Below are 24,175 nucleotides of genomic sequence, written 5' to 3' on the forward strand. Positions count from 1 at the left end.
TTTACTTTACTGCAAAAAAATGGCATTTTAAAAAAAATCAAATAATCATGCATTAAGTAATTCAAGAATAATGGGAATTACAATAAAACATTTTTAAAGAAAGAACGTGTTGTGCCGAATTTCGACCCTCTGCCAGATTATTACCCCCCTAGGTTAGGTTTAGGAGCAGGTGTGGGGGAGGGGTTAGGATTAGGGGCGGGGTTAAGATTAGGCAATCAGGTAGCGACTTCAACGAGGGGGGTAATAATTTGGCAGCGGGGTCGAAATTCAGCACAACACCGGATCCTTTACGATAATGAAGTCAGTGTCACTTCTGAAAATAAGCTTCATTTTCTTTTGAATTTGTGGTGAGATGTGACCTAGAAATGTTTTAATGAGATCCACCCATTCATGTATTATTTCAGTTCAGCGTAGTCATCAGGAAGATGATCAAGCGTAACACGCCACCAGCCTTAAAAAAGACTTTTGATTGACACATTCTCTAACCTCAAATGATTGACGGTTTTGTAGCATTTAAATGGAATTTAGAGGATTTCATTAAAATACTTTATTTACCCGTGAGGGCTGATCACTGATTATGGCAACAAAAGCACAACAGAGTGCGTCTGTGTGAGTCAGAACCGGATAAACTGTTTACCGTCCAAATCCAGACACACTGTTCGGCTCGGCCTGTGATGTGTCATTATGAGGCACGTCTAATTGAAAACGCACCATTCCACGTGTCTTTAAAACTAAAAAACTGTCTCACTCGCTCATCAGGAGATGCAGGAGAACGTGAAGAAGTGCAAGAACTTTTTGGCGACGCTGATCAAGCTGGCGTCCCATAATTCCCCTTCCCCAGAGACGTCTCGAAACGTGAAGGCGCTGGTGCAGGATTTACTGGTACGTGTGCCGGTTCTGCTCCAGAAACATCAGCTTTTCCTTGAAATGTTTGAGAAGGGCCTTGTTTTGCATCCCCAATATAATCTCTGCTTTGGAAATGAATTTTGACTCATTTGTTTTCATCCTGCACTAATCATCTCCTCTTCCTGTAGTTTGCATGTGTTTTTCCCTGTACACACTCAAATCCAGCTGAACATCTGCTGTCGCTCCTCTCAGGATGCAAAGATCGATCCGGAGGAGTTCACCAGCCGGCTACAGTCCGAGCTGAAGTCGTCTCCGCAGCCTTACCTGGTCCCTTTCCTGAAGGTACGTTAGCACGCACACGGCTCGCGTTCCTCGCGGTCAGTAGCCGGCGGGCGTGTCACATCCTGCCCGGTCCGAGCTGGCACGCTAATGCGGGCGCGCTGTCATGTGATGTTAGCTGGCTTACGTCAAAATCCTCCAGAAATAGACATCGGCGGCCTGCGGTGTCCTCACAGGGGTCTGGGACCTCAGCGAGATGTCTTTGATTACTGAGGTTAATGATTTTTGTCGGACTGAGGAAAATGACAGTTCACACGCACAACTTTGTAAACATTCCAAAATGGAACTGGAATTTCACATATAAGATGTTTTTGTTAGTGTGAGTGATTCATCAGTGCACATTATTCCACAGAAAGAAATAAAATAAGGTAATCCGGACCTTCGGAATCTATGAATTTAAAAATCAGACTGAAGTAAATGTGAACGAGGTTCATGTAAAATGGTTGCTAGAGTGACACATTACTAGAACTGTGTTGCCAGATTAGATGGGCGATTTCCAGCACCAAAACACGGCCAAAACTTTAACTGTCATAATAATGTGATAGAATTGTATTGCTGTGTCAATCAATGTTAATATGGACAATTTTTAAAGGATTAGTTCACTTTCATATTAAAATTTCCTGATAATTTACTCACCCCCATGTCATCCAAGATGTTCTTGTCTTTCTTTCTTCAGTCGAAAAGAAATGAAGGTTTTTGATGAAAACATTCCAGGATATTTCTCCTTATTGTGGACTTCAATGGGCACCAAACAGTTGAAGGTCAAAATTACAGTTTCATTGCAGCCTCAATATGCTACAATATGCTATTGCAAGTATATAACAATTAGTTCAAACTTTGACCTGTGGAGGGCAGTAATACACTTCTATTAGGAATTCTAATAGAGAAGAAGAAGAAGAGAGCTAGTTCAAAATGAGCATTTATGGTTAAAATGTATATAATTTAATTTTTTTTCAGAAAATGAGTGATGGTTTCTCTAGATAAGACTCTTATTCCTCATCTGGGATCATGTAGAGCTCTTTGAAGCTGCACTGAAACTGTAATTTTGACCTTCAACCGTTTGGGCTCCATTGAAGTCCACTATATGGAGAAAAATCCTGGAATGTTTTCCTCAAAAACCTTAATTTCTTTTCGACTGAAGAAAGAAAGACATGAACATCTTGGATGACATGGGGGTGCGTAAATAATTAGGAAATTTTTATTTAAAAGTGAACTAATCCTTTAACTCTGTAAAACAAATAAGTAATATAAAAATAGATACATTTCACAGGAAAACGGGTCAAATCAGGGCAAATGCATTAAAGAGAATGACCAAATATGACTATGTCAAAACGGCAATCAAGAAATTAACCGATACCCTTGGAAAAACAAATGCATCATTAGAGGGAGGAGCCCACTAGAGGGAGGTATTTAACGTATCATTTCCAACCTACGGTACATTCCAAACGGAATATATCGGCTGCGTCCGAAAACTGTAAAATGCTGCCTTTGGAGGACACATTTCAAGGCACGTCCGAATCCAATGTTAGCTTCAATTCCTGTCTAATGAGATACCTTCATCTGATTGATTTTTCAAGGCAGCATAGATGTATCCTTCACTGCCTTTGATATCCCATTATCCTGTGCTTTCCATTCTGAAAAATAAAGATGGCATCCGAAAGTTGTGTTTGCTGGTCAGTTTGTGAGTAAATGTACATTTTTGACCAACATTTTCCACTTTTGATGTCATTTCTAGCTTGAAATTACTACTGTAGTCATTAAAAATATGTTTAGTTCTCACCAAAGCTGTATTGCTGTAGATCATTAAACTCTTATGCTGCCTCAGAAGTCTGTCTGAAATCTGTTTCATGAGGTGCCTTCATGCACAAAAGCAATAAAAAAGCATGGCCTTCATATTTTACTTTGGGACTTTGTTTATGTTTGCAGAAAAGTCTCCCTGCGCTGCGTCTGTCTCTCCTGAACAGCCAGCAGTCTCTCACTCAACCTCTACAGCCCAACAAAACCAGCGTGACGCCGGTCCAGACGGGTGTCAGTGTGCGTCCGCACCAGCCCAACAGCACCGCTGTACTGCCGCAAGTATGTTCTTATCACTCACTCTCTCTTCTGGTCTCAAATATGGTTCTCTTTTTCATTCGTACAATTCAGCAGAAACAATAACTAGTATCTTGTGTTAGATCACAGCATGGAAATAAGGATCCCAGACAGCATGTACATCTGTTAAAAAGAAATCATTCTGCAAAACAACAAATATCTGATGCACTTATTTAAAAAAAGCAGATTCTTAAAGACATTTGACAGGATATGTTTTTAAGATAAATTGCAAACGCCCTAAAAACACATCTTCTTCCAGATGAAAACGCACATCAAATCTATGCAATTTACATGTGCTTTCAGGGATTGTGCTCTTTTGAATAAAAGAGTTTGATGTACTATGAGACTGTAATGTTTGAAACTCAAAACTCTCACTTCAGTCACTCTTCTCAAATATTCTCAGTTGGACATCATCATCTGTGCCATGACCTCATTAACATGGGACTACCTATATTTGCATATCATTATTATTCATTCAGAAGCTTGCTGAGGCTTGCAAAGAGATAAAAAAGATTTATAAATGGTAAATATTGCTTTTTATCATATTGTATAATGGTGCAAAATGACTTCTTTGTGTTCATTTAGTTTAGAAATAGTTTTTTCCTATTGAACAAATAAGAAAAAATTCCCTTTTAACCAAAACCAATGCAAAAATATACAGATATGCACTACTGTTAAAAATTTGGTGTCCTTAAGATTGTAATTGATTTTGAAAGAAGTCTTTTCTGCGTTAATTTGATCAAAAATACAGTAAAAAATTTGATATTTTTTGCATTTTAAAATAAATATTTTCTATGTGAATATATAGTAAGATGTAATTTATTTTTGTGATCAAAGCTGAATTTTCAGCATCATTACTCCAGTCTTCAGTGTCACATGATCTTTCAGAAATCATTCTTATATGCAGATTTGCTGCTCAAGAAACATTTATGATTATTATCAATGTTGAAAACAGTTGTGCTGCTTCAGATTTTTGTGGAAACCATCACATATTTTATTTTTCAGGATTCTTTGATGAATTAAAAAGTTTAAAAGAACAGCATTTGTTTGTACCGAGGACATGGTGATAGAAAAAAATGAGATGTGATGAAAAATTATAGCACAAAGAATGCAAAACATTTGCAAGAGAACACAAAAGCATTGACATATAAGTTTTTCCCCCATATTATATTTATTTTCCTTCATCAAATCCCTTTGAAGCTCTGAACATTTTAAATAGAAATGTGTTGTGACATTATAAATGTCTTTACTGTCACTTTTGATCAATATAATGCATGAATAAAAGTATTCATTTCTTTAATTTTCTTTCAAAAAAATCATGCAATCCCACGATAGTGCATATTAAATATCTTCAAAAGGCTGAAAAACATTGAAATATATTTTTCAGCTATATCACCCAACCCTAAATAAATGTGAAACACTCATGGTGTTGAATATCGACGGTGAGTTTGTCTCTTGCTGCGGAGCCTCAGTTTGTGTCTGAGGTTTTCCGTGTCTTCACAAGGAGATCTCCCCGAGGTTTGTAGGCTCTGAGCTGTAATGTAGCGACAGTGTCCGGGCACAAGAAAACAAGTCAGAGAAATATGCAGGCGGAGGGAAAGTGGACTGGATGGATGGGATTTGCTCAGGGCGGCACTGAGGGACTCACGGGGGACGGAAGCGTCTCTATTAGTGCTGTTCCTGTGTTCTGCCCCTCTCCTCACTTTGTCACTACCTTGTTTTCTTCCTCTTTCTCTCTCTATTGTGCTCGGAAAATATCAGCCTGTGTATTTCATACCACACCCAGATGTGCGTTTCATTAATGCACACATTTATCTCCATGAAAACACAATTCTGTGAATAAGAGAAGTCTCTATTTTATTAATACATGTTCTTATTTTTTTTATAATGCAATTTACAAATTTACAAAAGATAAAAGTCAAAAATTGAACAGTTTGAAATTGAAGACAAAATATTAAAAACAAATCATGTATTTGTTTTTTGTTGAGTATCATATTTGATACATCAGAGCTTTAATGGCTCATATAATATGATATATTGATAATATGGAGGAAAAAACAGCTCAAAATTGATATTAATATGGACAAAAAGTGATGAAATTCTGATGCTTGTAATGTAAATCATTGAGATCTTTATAACAGTATTGCAGATACTTACATTAAAATGCATTTAAATATCAATATCTGCCAATAATATGTCTTAGTAAGATGATATTTAACTGCTTAGATTTATGATCAAAGCTCTGTATAGTTTTAAAACATATAATGCAATGCAATACAATGATGATGAAGAAATAAACCTGATGATCATATTTGAGTCTCAAGATTTTTCTAAAAGTAAAAATGTCTGGATAATCAAATAAACCTGATCTGCTTCAGTCCAGTAAGTGTTTATCTTGAAATATTACTAACAATATAAAAGCTATTCTTATGTTTTCTTTATAAAAAACAGTGCAGATTTCACAGCAGAAAGACATGTGAAGCACAAGCTGAAGGAGGATGTTTGTACAATTACACTAAAAGACTTTTACTTGCTAAAAAATGTATTACTATCAATCAGACGACAGAAGCCTGTGGTAGATCGCGTGCAACGTTTTAATCATGGCCTTAGAAATTGCATATCAAATATAAATCTGTTGATTCATGTCTTAAAGGATTAGTTCACTTCAGAATTACAATTTCCTGATAATTTACTCACCCTCATGTCATACAAGATGTCTTTCTTTCTTCAGTTGGAAAGAAATGAAGGTTTTTGAGGAAAATTGTTCTCCATATAGTGGACTTCACTGGGGTTCAACAGGTTGAAGGTCCAAATGTCAGTTTCAGTGCAGCTTCAAAGAGCTCTACATGATCCCAGACGAGGATTAAGAGTCTAATCTAGAGAAACCATCAGTTATTTTCTAAAAAAATAAATAAAAATGATGTATTTTTTAACCACAAATGCTCGTCTTGAACTGCTCTGAGATGTGCCACGCATGACGTAATCATGCATCATGCGAAATCAATATTAACTCTGAACTAATCCTTTAAGTTCCAGACACAAAACTGACAGACTGTAAGATATGAAGGTGAAATGGTGTAAATCTTTGTATGTTTGTAGGGTATCAAGAGGGCAGCGGGTCCTGGAGGTCAGATACGGATGCCCGTGGTCATCACGCAGACGGTGCGAGCGACAGGTGAGACGCACAACACAACACCGATGATTCTCATTTCTTTATGCGTTCATCAGCTCTGTATGAACCATCTGATCTCGCACACACACTTCTGTACAGGTGTGTGCATGCAGATTGGATCTGTCTTTCTTTTCCTGCCCATCATAGTCTGATGTGTGTTATATTTTTGCCCTGAAAGTGGATTTTCAGGGGATAGTTTCTAAAAATACCGTCTCATGTAGCTGTGGGCCAAGAACATGCCTCTTAAAATCACGTTCAAATGCACCCTGGCAGTCGCTGTGTGTGTGTGTGTGTGTGTGTGTCGACACGTTGAGGAGTGTATAGGGGAACTCTGAGAGACAGACAGAGAAAAATATAGAAAGAAGAGCGAGATGCATGAAGACAAAAGCAGAGAATCAGTAAAAATGGCAGCGCTGCCTGTTTTTCTGTCTCTTTTCGGGAGAATCTCATGAAACCTGTCAAGAACATGCCCGGGTCATGCACTGAACCTAAAAATGGAAATCTAGATCAACTGATTTTATTCAAGTCACACTGAATCACACTAAATGCAATGATTTATACCAACAAAGCTATTTTTTATGCATTAAGTCAGGTAGAAATATCTATCAAATGTGTGTAATGTGAAGAAAATAATAGAAATCTTAATGCTTCTAATATAGGCTTCATTAGCTTTATGCAAAATACAATGTCTTGGTGTGAAATGTGACGTGCACATCTGAGCTGGTTGAGCTCCAGGCAGAATCAGGTTTGTTGAAAATAGGTGTGTAGGTTCATGATAATGTTGTCTTGTCTTTTCCCAGGTACTTTAGGGAAGCCTGTAGCTTTCCAGACGGGCAAAAGCCCTGCGGGCGTCTCCATACAGCTCTCAGGAAACCAGAAAAACAAGCTGAATGACCCGGGGGGAGGCTCGTTCAGGTACGGAGATGTGCTGTAACGCCGGCCGCTGGCACACGGGGGCAGCGTTTCACCAAGCTGCTCCTGATGACTGCGGGCGACACTCTCAGCGAGGGCCGACCGCTGCCTCTCATCCTCCCATTCCTTCTCCTTATGCTTTCTTTTCTCTCTTGTTTGCTCAAAACTGTCGCTCTGTACGTCAGCGAGACTGAACACATGAGAGAGCTTAATGTGAAATAGCTCATGGCTTTAGTGTCCGCTTTACCGGATGCTGCTTTTTCCTTTTAATGTGTGTTAAAAACAAGCTAAAATACTTTAAAATCAACATAAAAATATAGTAACTGTATATTTTAATGTTATATATATATATATATATATATATATATATATATATATATATAGCTTTAATTAATTTCTAGTAATTTTATTTCTAGTAATTTTAATACTTTAACTTATGTATTTGCAACAATTACAATTTTCGTTTAATTTTTTTGTTTAATTTTTTTTCATCTCATATTTATATATTATTTCAGTTTTTGAAATATAATTTAATTTACCAAAAGAAATATTTAAAAAATATATTTTAATATATAATTTAATAGTTATATTTAATATTATAATATTTGAATTTATATTTTATTTTAGTTTTAGTACTTTTAATACTTAAAATTATTTATTTGCAACAGTTAAACTTTTCATTTTTGTTTAATTTTTCATCTTATATTTATATATATTATTTAATTTTTTTATTTAATTTGCCAAAAAAACTTTTTATTATTATTTTAATATATAGTTTAATATTTATACTTAATAAATAAATAAATAAATAAATATATATATATATATATTAGTTTTAATTAATTTTTTATTTTAGTTTTATTGTTTTTTATTTGCAACAATTAAATTTTTTGTTTAGGGTTTTTGTTTAATTTTTCAGCTTATATTTTTATATTATTTCAGTTTTTTTATTTAATTTAATTTATTAAAAATTTAGTCTACAATTGTAACACTGTTTTATATACTTGAAACATATTTAATATATTTATACTATATATAAATATTTATATATTATATTTATGTTAATATATTTATTTTTAAATTTATTGCTAAATATTCTTGTTTTCATATATGATTGATTGTTAAGTAGTTTAATTAGCATGGGATGATTATTCACGCAATTATTTTTAAATACTTTTTCTTCTAAATTAAATACTCTTAAAGATTAAATACTTGAAAAGCAAGTATTTCAAATATTTTTATTTTTAAATGAACATAAATGAAGTCAGCGAAACCATACACATGACAGAGCTTAATGTGAAATAGATTCAGTGTCTAGTTTACATTTCAAAACGAGTATTTTTAAAGTATTTTAACTTTGGTGACTTGGTATTCATTCATTATTGCTATAGTATTTGTCCCAAACTATAATTACCATGGTAAATTGTACAGTGTCTGTGTTTATGAGGGACAGATACTGTGCTCAAGCTCTGGTCAAACTTGACTGGAATCAGCTGGTGAGCAGCACTAGAATGAGCTGCTGCCTATGTAGGGTGTTTCATTTCAAGATGCTCCCTATGTAGACTGTGAACAGCTCGCTAGGGTTTGTGACAGAGCTATAGTGTTGTGTCTTTGTGTGTCACAGCAGGTCACAGAGTTCACAGTTATGGCTCTCTCTCTCTCTCTCTCTCTCTCTCTCTTCAGGCGTCAGCCGCAGGCGCTGATTGATAAACCAATAAATCTTTAGCAGTGTAGCTAATTAAGCTGTCAGGTTTGCTTGTTACTGACGACCCTCTACCCGATGGCGTGTTTCATGTCCAGGAAGTTTTTGATTGGCTCTCGGACCCTGATCAGACACAACCACCCGCCGGGTAACACCAGGACTTTTAGTTTAGTTTAGTTTACACTCTAAAAAATGCTGGGTTGTTTCAACCCATGTTTGGGTCAAATATGGACAAACCCAACCGTTGGGTTTAAAATGCTGGGTTGTTTCAACCCATGTTTGGGTCAAATATGGACAAACCCAACCGTTGGGTTTAAAAAATTCATTTAAAATGTAAACAAACGATTTGGTTTGTCCATATTTGACCCAAACATGGGTTGAAACAACCCAACATTTTTTAGAGTTTAGTTTAGTTTAGTTACTACAGCAAAGATTCCTAATTCATAAAAATACTCATTTTGTGAATCAAAGTATTATTTATATACTATTATAGTATTTATTAATATTTTAAATTAGCTTTTTTGTTTTTGTTTTTATACTTTCAGTTTTAATTTTAATTTAATTTTAAGTGCTCTTAAGTGCATTTTTATTAGTTTTTTTAAATATTAAAATATTATATATATATATATATATATATATATATATATATATATATAGAAGATAGAAAATATAAACAATATTTTTTTAAATATTAAAATATATATATTATATATATATATATATATATATATATATATATATATATATATATATATATATAATATTAAATCATATTATATACTTTATATATATATATATATATATATATATATATATATATATATATATATATATATATATATATATATACTTTCAGTTTTAATTTTAGATTAATGTTAAATATTAAAATATTATCTATATATTATATATATATATATATATATATATATATATATATATATATATATATATATATATTAAAGATAAAAATATAAACAATCGTTTTTTTAAAAATATTATATAATTAAAATATATATATATATTTTTTTTTTGTTTTTGTTTTTATACTTTCAGTTTTAATTTTAGTTTAATTTTAAATATAAAAATATGATGTATATATTATATATATTGAAGATAAAAAATATAAACAAACACAAATTTGAATGCCTGAAATAACTAAACAAACCTAAAAAATAAATTAAACCTAAATATAAATACAAAGTGCCATATACATTTTAGTAACACTTTAATATTTAAAAAAAAAACTAATAAAAATGTAATAAAACTAATAAAAATTAATAAACATTTAAAAAAAATAAAAATAAAAACTGAAACTCTAAAAACAAAAACTATATATATATATATATATATATATATATATATATATATATATATATATATATATATATATATATATATATATATATATATATATATATATATATATATATACATTTTAATTTCATCTAACGAAAACAAATTATTAATAGTTTTAGTTGGAGTCAACAATAACAACACTGTATAAATTTGAATGTTTTGGGATAAAGTTAAAATATATTGCTTTCATATATATGCTTTTATATGTTTTTTTATGTTAATAAATTAATAATAGTAATGAATTATTAAGCAGTTTTAGGTTTTGATTTGTTTTTTGATTATGTCATTCATTACATCATGGGATGATTGTTCAGTCAATGCATTTCAATTTTTGCATCAAATGAGCATTTTAATGAGCTGATTGGTTTGGTTAAAGGCTTTAATAATTCTTTGGAAAAGAATCTTTATCAAGTAAATAAATGGGCAAAATACTTGACACTGAACACACGTTTGGTGGGAACTATAGTAAGTTTTTATGGGACAGATGATTTATGTCAGAAGAAAGATAATAACAGTCATGAGCTCTACTGAACTCCTCTCATTCATCTCTCTGGCGTGTGGCGGCAGCTAGGCTAACGTGCTAACTCTGCGCAGTGCTAACCGCCTCTGTCAGCTCCTGCCGTGGTGTCAGGACTCATATACACCCTGCCCAGCCGGCGAGAGGCAGGGGGCGCGACGGGGCCGCACGCACACACACGGGCACCGGGGGTGGCGTGGACGCGGGCACAAGATGCCAGGGGGTCAGTGTCAGAAACAGAGGTACAGACGCGGACGTAAATCAGAGTGGAGCTGAGTGAACTTTGACCTCTGTGACCATAACGATGAAGTTTTCAGCAGCGCCCCGGGCGCAGGAAACTCCGCGCTGCTCCCCTGCTAATGTGCCGTAATTAGGACACTGTTACCAAGGCAACGGGAGAAAGGGAGAGTAATGATTGGGTGAAGAAGCTGCCCGTCACACTGATGGAATGCGTCACGCTTGACTAATGACTTTAACATTCCCATGGATCAGTGTCAGTTCAGTGTTATAGTGTTTATTCATGGTTAGAGTTAGCTTTTGATTTTATGTTTTTACTTTTCATTTTAGTTTTAGTCATTTTGATATATTTCTATTGAACTATTTCAGTTTTAGTGATTTTAAAGACGTCAAGGATGACGTTGACATGCAGCGTGTATGTTTACATGAGAAGCGCTGCTTGAACTCTTGTGTTTTGTTAACTAAAGTCATCACAATGAGAAGATTTCTAGATTATAGTTGGAAGGTCGAACACACCAGTAACACACTGAGCTTCTCTTCTTCAGTCAGATGAACTCATTCACATTCTGTACAGATTATATATGATGCACATATATAATATATAAATCATATATATTATATATCATTTATTTATTCATTTCACGTGCACATTCCTGTTCAGTTCAGAATACATGTGATGCACACGGATAGTCTATCTATCTATCCATCCATCCATCCATCCAAATATCCATCCTTCCGTCCGTTTGTCCATCCATCCATCCATCCATCCATCCATCCATCCATCCATCCATCCATCCATCCATCCATCCATTCAAATATCCATCCATCCATCCATCCTTCCGTCCATCATCCATCCATCCGAATATCAATCCATCCAGCCATCCTTCCATCCATCCATCCAAATATCCATCCATCCATCCATCCGAATATCCATCTATAATCCATCCATCCGAATATCCATCCATGCATCCATCCGAATATCCACCTTTCTGTCCGTTTGTCCATCCATCCATCCATCCATCCATCCATCCATCTAAATATTCATCCAACCTTTCATCCATCCTTTCATCCTTCCTTTCATCCATCCATCCATCCATCCATCCATCTGAATATTCATCCTTTCATCCATTCATCCACCATCCAAATTTCCATCCATCCATCCGTCCGTCCATTCATCCATCCGAATATCAATCAATCCATCCATTCATCCATCCATCCAAATTTCCATCCATCCATCCGTCCGTCCATTCATCCATCCGAATATCAATCAATCCATCCATTCATCCATCCATCCAAATTTCCATCTATCCATCCTTTCGTTCATCCTTTCATTAGTCCATCCATCCATCCATCCATCCGAATTTATATCCGTCCATCCATCCATCCATCCGAATTTATATCCGTCCATCCATCCATCCATCTGAATTTATATCCATCCGAATATCCATCCACCCATCCGAATATCCATCCGTCCGTCCGTCCATCCATCATCCAAATTTGCATCCATCCGAATATCCATCCATCCATCCATCCATCCATCCATCCATCCATCCATCCATCCATCCATCCATCCATCCATCCATCCATCCATCCATCCATCCATCCATCCATCCATCCATCCATCCATCCATCCATCCATCCATCCATCCATCCATCCATCCATCCATCCATCCATCCATCCATCCATCCATCCATCCATCCATCCATCCATCCATCCATCCATCCATCCATCCATCCATCCATCCATCCATCCATCCATCCAAAAATGTATTTATTTATTTATTTATTCATGCTCATTCTAATTCTGTTCATAATTCATGTGATGCAAATGTGGGAAGCTGACAAAAAACATATCCATGAATATTTATTTAATACTTCTTTATTTAATTTTTATTTACTCACATCCACATTCCCATTCTGTTCAGAATATGTGAGATGCACACAGATAGTGGAAAAAATATTTAGATTTATTTTTATTTATTTTTTTCATGTTGATATCTACAAATTTAAAATTTAAAAAATATAACAATTGTTTATTCAATATCATCAGGTTAAAAAGCATAAGAATGTATGAGTGAAAGTGAATATTATAGTTGCTGTAACTGACCATTACTTTGATGTTTCTCTCCACTCCTGGTTAATTTCATCCTGCATGAACAACTTCCACAGTAATACATACAAAAACACTTTTTAAGGTAGTTAAATTAGGTTATCTGTGCATGTAAACATCAGTGGCTGATTGTCAAATATCATGTGCTTTAAATATGCATTTATATGTGTTGATTATAGTCTATTAAATCATAATGCGCTGTGAGATCAGATTTTGATTTTTTGATTTTGTCTGTTATTTCAGAGATGATGATGACATCAACGATGTGGCGTCTATGGCCGGCGTGAACCTCAACGAAGAGAGCGCTCGTATTCTAGCAACCAACTCTGATCTGGTGGGGACGCAGATCCGCTCCTGTAAAGACGAGGCCTTCCTGCCCACAGGTCTGTTACACCGGCGGATACTGGAAACAGGTAGAGTATCTCCACACCTGAACCTTACAGTTAATAGATGTTTTTAGTGCTAAATATATGTTTAGAAGAGTATAAAAAGCTCTCACAAGGACACATAAACCCGTCTCATTGTTCTGTGATGATATGGAGTTATTCTGGAGAGCCTGGAGCTTTTAAACGTTCTCTGTTCTTGTAAATGTAGGCCAGTCCACGGTCGCTTTGGGCCACCAGGAGAGTGTCCTTATTGTTCCACCAAACTCTCGCTGTATCAGAATTGTGTTGACCATTTTTATTGTTGTCCCCAGTTGAACACTTTTTTACATTTGTGGTTTCGCATCTTTTCAACTGGATCTTAAACCGTTTTCACATTGTTATAACATGGAAAAATGGTCCACACAAGTCATTCTGTCGATTACCACAGAAAAATTTCAACTCATCCTTCCGTTTTTGTGTAAATAAGCACATTGCAAGAACCACTTGTAATGAAAGCTGAATGTTTGTCCGCCTAGATTTGCATCGTATCCGGATATCTGTCAACATGTTTATTTAACCTGGAACATTCCTCAACATATGACCACCAACATTTATACAACAAAACAAATTCTAGACTATACACTACCATTCAAAAGTTTGGAGTCAGTAAGATTTTCTTTTTTAACCCTTTCATGCATGAATTATGATGACATCAGTCAGGATGTGTTTTTATTGCGCTTAGGGCATGAAAAACAAGATTTGAAATTATTTTTTTTACACACAAGAGATTTTCAGATCTCCACTTGAGTGTACAGTATGCGTTTATGGTTTTAACTGAAGAGATACTTTATTAAACATAATACAGTAATAACACAGCAATATTGGTTGTATTTAACATGAATAAATAATTTAATATCAATAAAATTATATAAAATGGAATTGAACTTCATTCAAATTGAACTTCGCGTCTTTGATATCCAAACACGAGGACGTGATTCCATCAGAGATCTCTACAACATGTCAAGGTAAAACTGTAGAAACCCAACTCAGATTATGTAGAAAATGCTCATGCTCTCTCCAGTCCACTGGAGTATGTTTAATTATAGCTGATAATTCTGATTGTTCAAGATGGCCACATTTCTACCATAGAAAAACCTAGCGATCAGGTGTTTTCAATCTCATCTGAAATAAGAAGTGTTGGGGTAAAGCATTATAAGTAACATGTATAACATAATCACATTACTTTTTGATGTAAGGGGTAAAGTAATGCATTACAAGTAATGTGCATTACGTAATCAGATTGCTTTCTTGATGTAAGGAGCAAAGTAATGCATTACAAGAAACATGCATTATGTAATCAGATTACATTTTGATGTGAGGAGTAAAGTAATGCATTACAAGTAACATGCATTACGTAATTAGATTACTTTTTTGATGTTATGAGTAATGCATTACAAGTAACGTGCATAACATAATCAGATTGCTTTTTTGATGTTAAGAGTAAAGTAACATATTACAAGTAATGTGCATAGTGTAATCAGATAACGTTTTGATGTAAGGAGTAAAGAAACACATTTCAAGAAACAAACATTACATAATCAGATTACTTTTTGATGTAAGGAGTAAAGTAATGCATTACAAGTAACGTGCATTACATAATTAGATTACTTTTTTAAGTTTAGAGTAATGCATTACAAGTAACATCATTACGTAATAAGATTACTTTTTTGATGTTACGAGTAATATATTACAAGTAACATGCATTATGTAATCAGATTACTTTTTGATGTAAGGAGTAAAGTAATGCATTACAAGTAACGTGCATTACATAATTAGATTACTTTTTTAAGTTTAGAGTAATGCATTACAAGTAACATCATTACGTAATAAGATTACTTTTTTGATGTTACGAGTAATATATTACAAGTAACATGCATTATGTAATCAGATTACTTTTTGATGTAAGGAGTAAAGTAATGCATTACAAGTAACGTGCATTACATAATTAGATTACTTTTTTAAGTTTAGAGTAATGCATTACAAGTAACATCATTACGTAATAAGATTACTTTTTTGATGTTACGAGTAATATATTACAAGTAACATGCATTATGTAATCAGATTACTTTTTGATGTAAGGAGTAATGTAACGCATTACAAGTAACGTGCATAACATAATCAGATTGCTTTTTTGATGTTATGAGTAAAGTAACACATTACAAGTAATGTGCATAGTGTAATAAGATAACTTTTTGATGTAAGGAGTAAAGTAACACATTTCAAGAAACATACATTACGTAATCAGATTACTTTTTGATGTAAGGAGTAAAGTAATGCATTACAAGTAATGTGCATTACGTAATTAGATTACTTTTTTGATGTTTAGAGTAATGCATTACAAGTAACATGCATTATGTAATCAGATTACTTTTTGATGTAAGGAGTAAAGTAACGCATTACAAGTAATGTGCATAGTTTAATCAGATAACTTTGATGTGAGGAGTAAAGTAACGCATTACAGGTAACGTGCATTACATAATCAGATTGCTTTTTTGATGTTATGAGTAAAGTAACACATTACAAGTAATGTGCATAGTTTAATCAGATAACTTTGATGTGAGGAGTAAAGTAACGCATTACAAGTAACATGCATTACGTAATCAGATTACTTTTTCAATGTTACGAGTAAAGTAACATTACATGTTGCATGCATTACATAATCATTTTACTTTTTTGATGTTATGAGTAAAGTATTGCATAACAAATAACATGCATTGTGTAATCAGATTACTTTTTTGATGTAACAAGTAATGCAATACAAGTAACACATTACTTGTACATTACGTATATGTAATCACATTACATTTTTGATGTTAATGCAAATGACATTCTAATAACACAAATACATTTATTTACTGTCAAAAAAGTTACTGTAGATGAAGTATTTTTTAAAAACTGTCAGAGTAATAGTATGAATTGTAGCTGAAATATAGCTTTTTATGCATGATGACCAATTTAGTGGACAGATGATTAATCAGAATTGCCAACCAATCTAAAATCAGATATGACTCATTAGATATTGCTTGATGATACTACTTTTTTTTTTACCAGCACAAGTCTCCTAGGATAGAACTAATGGATGGATATTCTGGAGGAGCTTGGCAGTTCTGAATGGCCATCAGCCATCTTGGTTTGGAGGGGGAAAAAATAGACATACAACGGCTTGCCACTTGGTAGAGGTTGATGTGCATCTATGCAATAAAAACCCATGCAAACACAAGAAAATGCTTTTTGAATAGCTGTCCACTGCTAAATGAAGTGTGAGTTTCTCTCACAAAATGCAGCATTTTCAGACTAGAATTGTATGAGTTGTGTGAAAGACGTAGAAAGTTTCCTCACAAACTAGTTTAAACCAGCACTTGTTCTGTCACCCTTGTGTTCGCTACACATTAGATCTCAGTTAAGCGTCAGAAGCCCTAGGGTTATCTGTTTTACCGCGCGTTAGCGTCGGCATCGAGCTGTCGCTGGGAGCGCGCTGTGCGTTAGAAACGTGTAATTCTTCTCAAAGGTGCAGGAGTGTGTGTAGGAGGACGAAGCGCCCCCTGCTGGGCCACAGCGGTGTGGTGTGGTGTCGTTGATGGGCTGCTGGAGAACTCTTAGGTGACAGCAAACCAAGGGAGGCACAAATCCTGCCAGCTCGGCTCAATCTGAGAGAAATGCACACACACAACCCAACAAAACACAATGCACACAAACACCGAATGCCCTGATTCACCCTCATACACAATGTTCACATCCACTCAGTCTTTCTTAAACAGTTATCATGTCTTTTACCTATATGAAATCAAAAAATTGCATGCTTTTTACTTTGTGTGTGCATTCCTGCTCAAACAGTAGAGCATGAGGCTTGCAACACCAAGGTCAGGGGTTCGATTACCAGGGAAAAGCATCTGCCAAATGCATAAATGTAAATATACTTCATGCATATCACCATGAGCGGACCAAGCCTGCCAGTCTAATTTTTAACACAGGTAAACCTGCATTAGGAGATTACCCAGAGATTTTATGCTCTGCAAAAGCAGCTTGTTATTTTTTGGACCGAATAGAAATTCTTCAGTTCATCTAAATCTTTCTTGTGTTTTTTTAAAGAGCTGTGGCCTTAAGAAACTCCTCATGTTTTGACATTCCTAAGATGTTTTCAGCATTTCTTTTTTACCCTTGTAAGATCTCGTTCGGAGTCATTAAGGACACTCTCGGCACGTTTAGCGGCTGATTTAAATAATTGGTGTGATTTTCTTAAAATAACAGTGGAAGAAGAACTTATGTTAATAGCAAATTAAAGACGGGGATGTTGTAGATAGAAGCGCTGTGAAGGTTTGCAGCGTTCTTATAAATTCCAGCACTAATTATCCTTTAAAGCAAAAGTTGTCAACTCAAAAAAAGAGCTGTTTTTCTTTTCCCATCTTCTCTTTTTCGTATAGGAAAGAAAAATCACATTAAAACATCAATAGCAGACATCTGCTCTTGTTTCTCAGATGTTTCTCCTGATAAAAAGACCCTCGTAATGTCTTATGTTTCTCAAAAATTTCACAGACTGTGTTCAGATTTGCCAAGATCCCAATATCTGCAAGATAATTTAAATCGCGATTAATCGATTTGACAGCATTAGTCTGTTTATTTTTCTTAAGAAATTTTACGAGAAACAAATGAGACAATGTTGCTGATTTAAGTCTCCTGAGCTTTTCTGGGTGGTTGCATCACATTTGCGGACCTTCCAAACCACAGAGGCTCATCCAAACTCAATTTTCTAAAATTTCAGGAAATCAGGTTTGAAAATGAGCCACAGAAGCTGCAAAACTACCTCTCAGCATTTTTGTGTTTTAAATGCAGGTCGTGTCAGTTCACCATAACAACCCTTTATTTTCTCAACACATATTGGACCTTTTTGTGGAGGATTTATAAGATAGGACAGATGTAATTTTCTCTCGCTGAACTTCCTTCCAAACATCTGTGTGGTGATGTGTTTTGTTTGATTATTGATATTTTCATAACATCTGTCTTTCTTGTTTCAGCTAAGAAGTTTGGAGTGACGGACGTACCGCTGGAGGCTGTGAACTTCATTTCTCACGCCACCCAGTCCAGATTACGGACGGTGCTGGAGAAAGTTTCCTCCATCGCCCAGCACAGAATGGACTCGTGTAAGGTACGAGATGGGATCAGTCTTCAAGAGGCTTTTATTTATATATGTATTCTGTGTTGCTGTAAATAGTTTTTCTACAAATGACACAAACATTATTTAGTGTCACAAAAACACATTGTTTCATTCATCTGCTGATAGCAAAAGCTAATTCAATCATGGAAATCATTTGCTGTTCAACACTTAAAATATATGCAAAAATATCAGAGATTTGAAGAGAGCAACAATGATTTATTTAGAAACATTTTACATGATGTTCTACATGTTAACATTAGTCATGCATTGGGTATTTATTCATCTGTGTATGCAATGCCCTAGCAACCACTGGAACAATCTAGCAGCTGCCTAGTGATGCCCTAGCAATGACCTAGCAACCACCTTGAATACACTAGCAACCATATAGAAACACCTAAGCAACCTCCCAGAATGCCCTATAAACCATCTTGAACACTCTAGAAACCACGTACCAATGCCCTAACAAGCACTGGAACACCCTAGCAGTTGTCTAGTGATGCCCTAGCAACGCCCTAACAACCACCTTGAATACACTAGTAACACTTAAGCAACCACCCAGAATGCCCTATAAACTGTCTTGAACCCTCTATAGTTGTCTAGTTATGCCCTAGCAACGCCCTAACAACCACCTTGAATACACTAGTAACACTTAAGCAACCACCCAGAATGCCCTATAAACTGTCTTGAACCCTCTAGAAACCACGTACCAATGCCCTAACAACCACTGGAACACCCTAGCAGTTGTCTAGCGATGCCCTAGCAATGCCCTAACAACCGCCTTGAATACACTAGTAACCATATAGCAACACCTAACCAACCACCTAGAATGCCCTACAAACCATCTTGAACACTCTAGAAACTACCTAGCAATGCCCTAGCAACCATACAGAGCTCTTTGCCAGTACCCTAGCAACCACCTAGGAATAGCATAGCAACCACCGGCATTTACTCTATCAAGCACTAAAGAAACATCCAGGCTGCCTATTGATGCCATAGCAACAGCCTAGCAACCCACCAACCACAACACTCTAGTAACAGCCTTGCAACACTCAATCAACCAACCAACCAACCAACCAACCAACCAACCAACCAGAAATGCCCTAGAAACCATCTTGAACACCCCAGCCACTGCCTAGCAATGCTCCAGCAACCACCCACGACAGCCTAGCTAATGCAAGCAGTACCCTAGCAATCACAGTGAATACCCTAGCAACTGCCTAGTGATGCACTTGCAACCACTCCTTGGCAGCACCCAGGCAACCACTCAAAATGCCCGAGCAGCCATGCAGAATATGCTAGCAACCACCTAGTAACACCATAGCAACCACCCACATCACTCTAGCATCCACCCAGAATGCCAGAGAAACCATCTTGAACACCCTAGCAACACCATAGCAACCACCTACATCAGTTTAGTAACAGAAGAACTCATTTACACATAAAGAGCATGATTAACTCATTTGCAGCACCCGATATCAGTGACCCAAAATGCCTATGAATCCTTCTAGAACATCCTACAACTGCCTAGAAACCACTTGGCAACACCCTAGCAACAGTCACCTAGAATGCTGTATAAACCACCTTGGACAGTAACACCCTAGCAACCGCCTAGCAATCACTTGTCAATCTGACTGCCTGTCTCACTAAATAACTTGTCTGTCCGTCTGATTGTAAGGTTTGCTAAAGTTTGTCTAGATGAACTTTCCTTTTATGGTTTATAAATATAATTGTTAGTTCATTATGCATAAACTAGTGCATCTTTTAGAATGCATTAGTATGTATTATAAGTGTTGTAGTACTGCTCATTGTTAGTTCACACACAGTCGTATGGTAAAGTGTTGTTGAAGTGTAAACTTTTGGGCACATAAATGACAAAGAGACAGAAGCACCAGGTAAACAATTCAATATTCAAACCCACAGCCAGAGAGTCCAACACATGCTTTAACCACACAGTCGAGCGCCTCGCATTAAATGTAGCGCTCTTTCAAGAGACTCGCATTAACGGGAACCCAAGATGAACAAAACAAAGCCACAAAGGAGGATAAGCAGGTGGAGGAGCTTTTAAAAGCTGTTTATTTGTGTACATGGCGAGTAGTTTAGCGGAGAGGACGCACGTTTTGTTTTTCTGTTTTTCTGTTTGGTGTGTGTTGTGGCTTTTTTGTTTTGTTGGTTTGCGTCTGCCGCTCTCTCCGGTTTATAAATGAGCCATGCGCCCGTGTGAAGAAACTCTGTTGACATCAGCAAAAAACAAGATCGTCCTGACTTCATAGCCAACAAAGGACAGGAGAGATGGAGACAGGGATGAGAGGAGAGACAAGCTTGTCAGAAAATGAAAAGAAGCAGGGATAGCGCAGGAAGTGCTCAAAACAATCCAGGTCGCATTCTGGAGTAAACATGTTTTTTGCGTTAGTCCCATAAACTTCCGTCTCACCTGCCTAGGAAGAAGGTTTTCATCACGATTGAGTCATAATAAACACTCATAAATAAGTTAAAATGTGTTTACGAGTATCAGAACTTTTGGTTGAGCATCTCACGAGCTCTTTCTCTCTGTGTCTCCTCAGGAAGACGAGTGGTACGAGCAGTCGTCTGACGCGCGCTCGCAGCTCAAGTTTTTTGAGCAGTTGGAACGGATGGAAAAGCAGAGGAAAGACGAGCGAGAGCGAGAGATTCTCCTCCGAGCGGCGAAGGTAATCTCTCAGATCCTCACGTAAATGTTGGAGAAGCTCAGGAATTCTTCACCTTGCTGCAAACTGGACAAATAAATTAGTTAGATGGCCCACGCTTGTTCATTTTAAAATGAAAACCATGTCCGCTTGTGCCAGTTCTAAAATCTGTCAACATAAACAATTTCTGCTTAGTCAAAATATCATGCAAAATTAGTGACCAATAAATCAATGAACCTCAAAAATCTGTCTGGCAATGAAACAGTGTTATTTTTCTTTCATCTTATGCATCAGGGTTTCCCAAACTTCAGTTTATGAATTGATGAAAATTTACTTAATGAAATCATCATGTAATATTAAAACAGAATTCATTTTAAAATTAATGTAATATTAAAACAGAATTCATTTTAAAATAAAACACTTACTACTAAAATGAATGTGTTTACATGCATGTACATCAGAGAACCATGAACATGCTAATATGTTGTTAAATTATTGAAAAATTAATTTCCAGTAAATATGTCATATTTAGGATTGACAACAATATGCAACCAATAAGATTTTTGAGTCACATGTTTAGAAGCACCATTCCAGATATTTTGCATTAAATCAAATAAATTTGTCAATATCAGATGCCTGAATTTTGCAATAAATTATCTGCAAGAACGTAGTTTGATTCCACTTTCGTTCAGGTATGAGAATGTTTCATTTTTGGGTTATGAAAAGTGATAAATTCATCTGGGATTTTCATTGCTTTGTCACTTTTGATGTAAATAGACTTTATAAAACTAAAACCATAAAAATCTTAAAATAAAATAAATGTTAACTAAAATAAAATAAAATATATATATAAAAACTTAAACTTATTTTATTTCAGCTAGTTGCCAAAGCAACATTTATCATGTTCATTTAGTTTAACTAAAAAACTAAAACTAATAAAAATGACAAAAACTACTAAAAATCAAATCACAGAACTCTAATATCTATGTTAAACTTTTTTTGCTTGCATTATTTTTATGCATAATTTTTTTTGCCAATTTGCAGATATCGAATTATAGTAATGAAATCAATTGGCAAAAGCAAGTTACCCAAGAATGTATTTACTGACAAAGAGATTTACTCAGAAATGCGAATTATGCCCAATATCTCTGGCACTGACATCATCCCACAACTGATCTGAGGATGTTTGAACAAAGTTTATATGTGAGACTCTTTTCCAGCGTCCAGCACTGATCCTGGAAGCCCCTGATAACCCCAGACGATGGAGTTTCCAATTAAAGAGGCGATTGCGTCCACTCTGCCCTGCGCCCGTCGCCCGGAGCACCGCAGTGAAATAGTTCTGCTCGTTTCCGTCATTAATTCATTTAGCTCAGAGACGATGACCCGCCGTAAAGACCCCCTCGCACGGCAGAGTCTCACCTCCCTTTGGCCTAATGCCGTTATTATGCCGTAGCTAGATTATATTTCCACTGGCCACCCAAAACGAGACAGTTTAGCTCGTATGCGAGTGTGAATGGCCATGCCGACCTCCGTGACTTTGTGCCGGGGTGGGACGTTACGCAAGCTGAAGTGTCAGGGTTGTGAGGGATTTCAACTCCGCTGGAGCCTAAAATGCGATCAGTGAAACATGGTGTGTGTTTACAGCTCAAATGCATCAAAAATGTGTCTTCTGTAGCTCTTTAAACTCCACAAATCACTGCCAATGTAGTCTGGAAACTGGAATGAATCAGTAAGGTCCCATTTGTAAACATTAGTTACACTATTAGAAGAAAAGGTTCTAAATGGAACCTTAAAGGGTTCCTTCGGGCACTTCATATATAGAACCTTTCACAGGTTCTGTCATCGGGTCATGATATGGATTTAGTTTTAATGAATTAATTTTGTTTTAATTCATTTTTAAATTAAACAGCTCATAACACACTTCATCACTAGATAAATTGAAATATTATCATTTATATAGAACCTTTTTGGAATAAAGCGTTCTTTAAAACTGAATCAAGAACTCTAGGGTTCTATATAGAACCCCACTGAATCTTTTTTTCTGAGTGTAAAATGAACAATACTTCTACAGCATTTAGTAATCTTACTTAATGTTAATTTGAATGTTTACTAAAACATTTCTAAAATAAAAAAATGTATCTGTTAATGCACTGTGAACTAACTGTTTTTCTGTTAACCAACAGTAACAAAGATTAAATACAGCTGTGAGCAGCAGTTATTGGGGTTCAAGCACTTTAAGGCCTTTAAGCACATGCGTAAAAAGGTATTATGTTTTAATTAGCAAGCCTGTAACCATCTCGATCATAGATGTAAAATACCATTTGCAGCAAATACAGGCAATTTACCATAGAAAATGCAGCATTTTTAAAGCTTTTTAACAGTTATCAAGTTTGAGCCAAAAACCTAGGACTAGTTCGCCAAAAGTTGTTTTTTGAAATAATCTCCAATATTTATCGAACGATTCAATGGACAGCGGCGGTCCTAGAGGCAAAGTTGATCAGAATAAGGAGTTCTACCATGTGGTACAAATGTATGCGAACGTATTGAGCGATACACAATTCTTTACGCACTTGAAAAACACGAAGGCGCCCCCGGTGAGTCAAACAGGCCCTCGGCCTCTGTTAACCTCGTCTGATAAATGCTCAAATTTCAT

The 24,175-nt window shown here is 35.6% G+C and overlaps 1 protein-coding gene across 4 annotated transcripts in view; it reads left to right on the plus strand.

Moving 5' to 3' along the window:
• Positions 1–24,175, plus strand: part of LOC137023483 (transcription initiation factor TFIID subunit 4) — a 113,886-nt gene that overhangs the window by 20,298 nt on the left and 69,413 nt on the right. For all 4 annotated transcript variants that reach the window (XR_010895544.1, XM_067390652.1, XM_067390653.1 and 1 more), the window contains 8 exons: positions 760–882; positions 1,099–1,188; positions 3,112–3,261; positions 6,376–6,451; positions 7,249–7,363; positions 13,526–13,695; positions 18,720–18,850; positions 21,421–21,546. Coding sequence is in view for 3 of the 4 variants with exons in the window: in XM_067390652.1 (XP_067246753.1) it covers positions 760–882; positions 1,099–1,188; positions 3,112–3,261; positions 6,376–6,451; positions 7,249–7,363; positions 13,526–13,695; positions 18,720–18,850; positions 21,421–21,546 (981 nt within the window). In the remaining variant the exon portion in view is untranslated. The remainder of the gene's footprint in view (positions 1–759; positions 883–1,098; positions 1,189–3,111; positions 3,262–6,375; positions 6,452–7,248; positions 7,364–13,525; positions 13,696–18,719; positions 18,851–21,420; positions 21,547–24,175) is intronic.

Source organism: Chanodichthys erythropterus, chromosome 7, assembly GCF_024489055.1.
Source record: "Chanodichthys erythropterus isolate Z2021 chromosome 7, ASM2448905v1, whole genome shotgun sequence".
NCBI classification, from domain to species: domain Eukaryota; kingdom Metazoa; phylum Chordata; class Actinopteri; order Cypriniformes; family Xenocyprididae; genus Chanodichthys; species Chanodichthys erythropterus.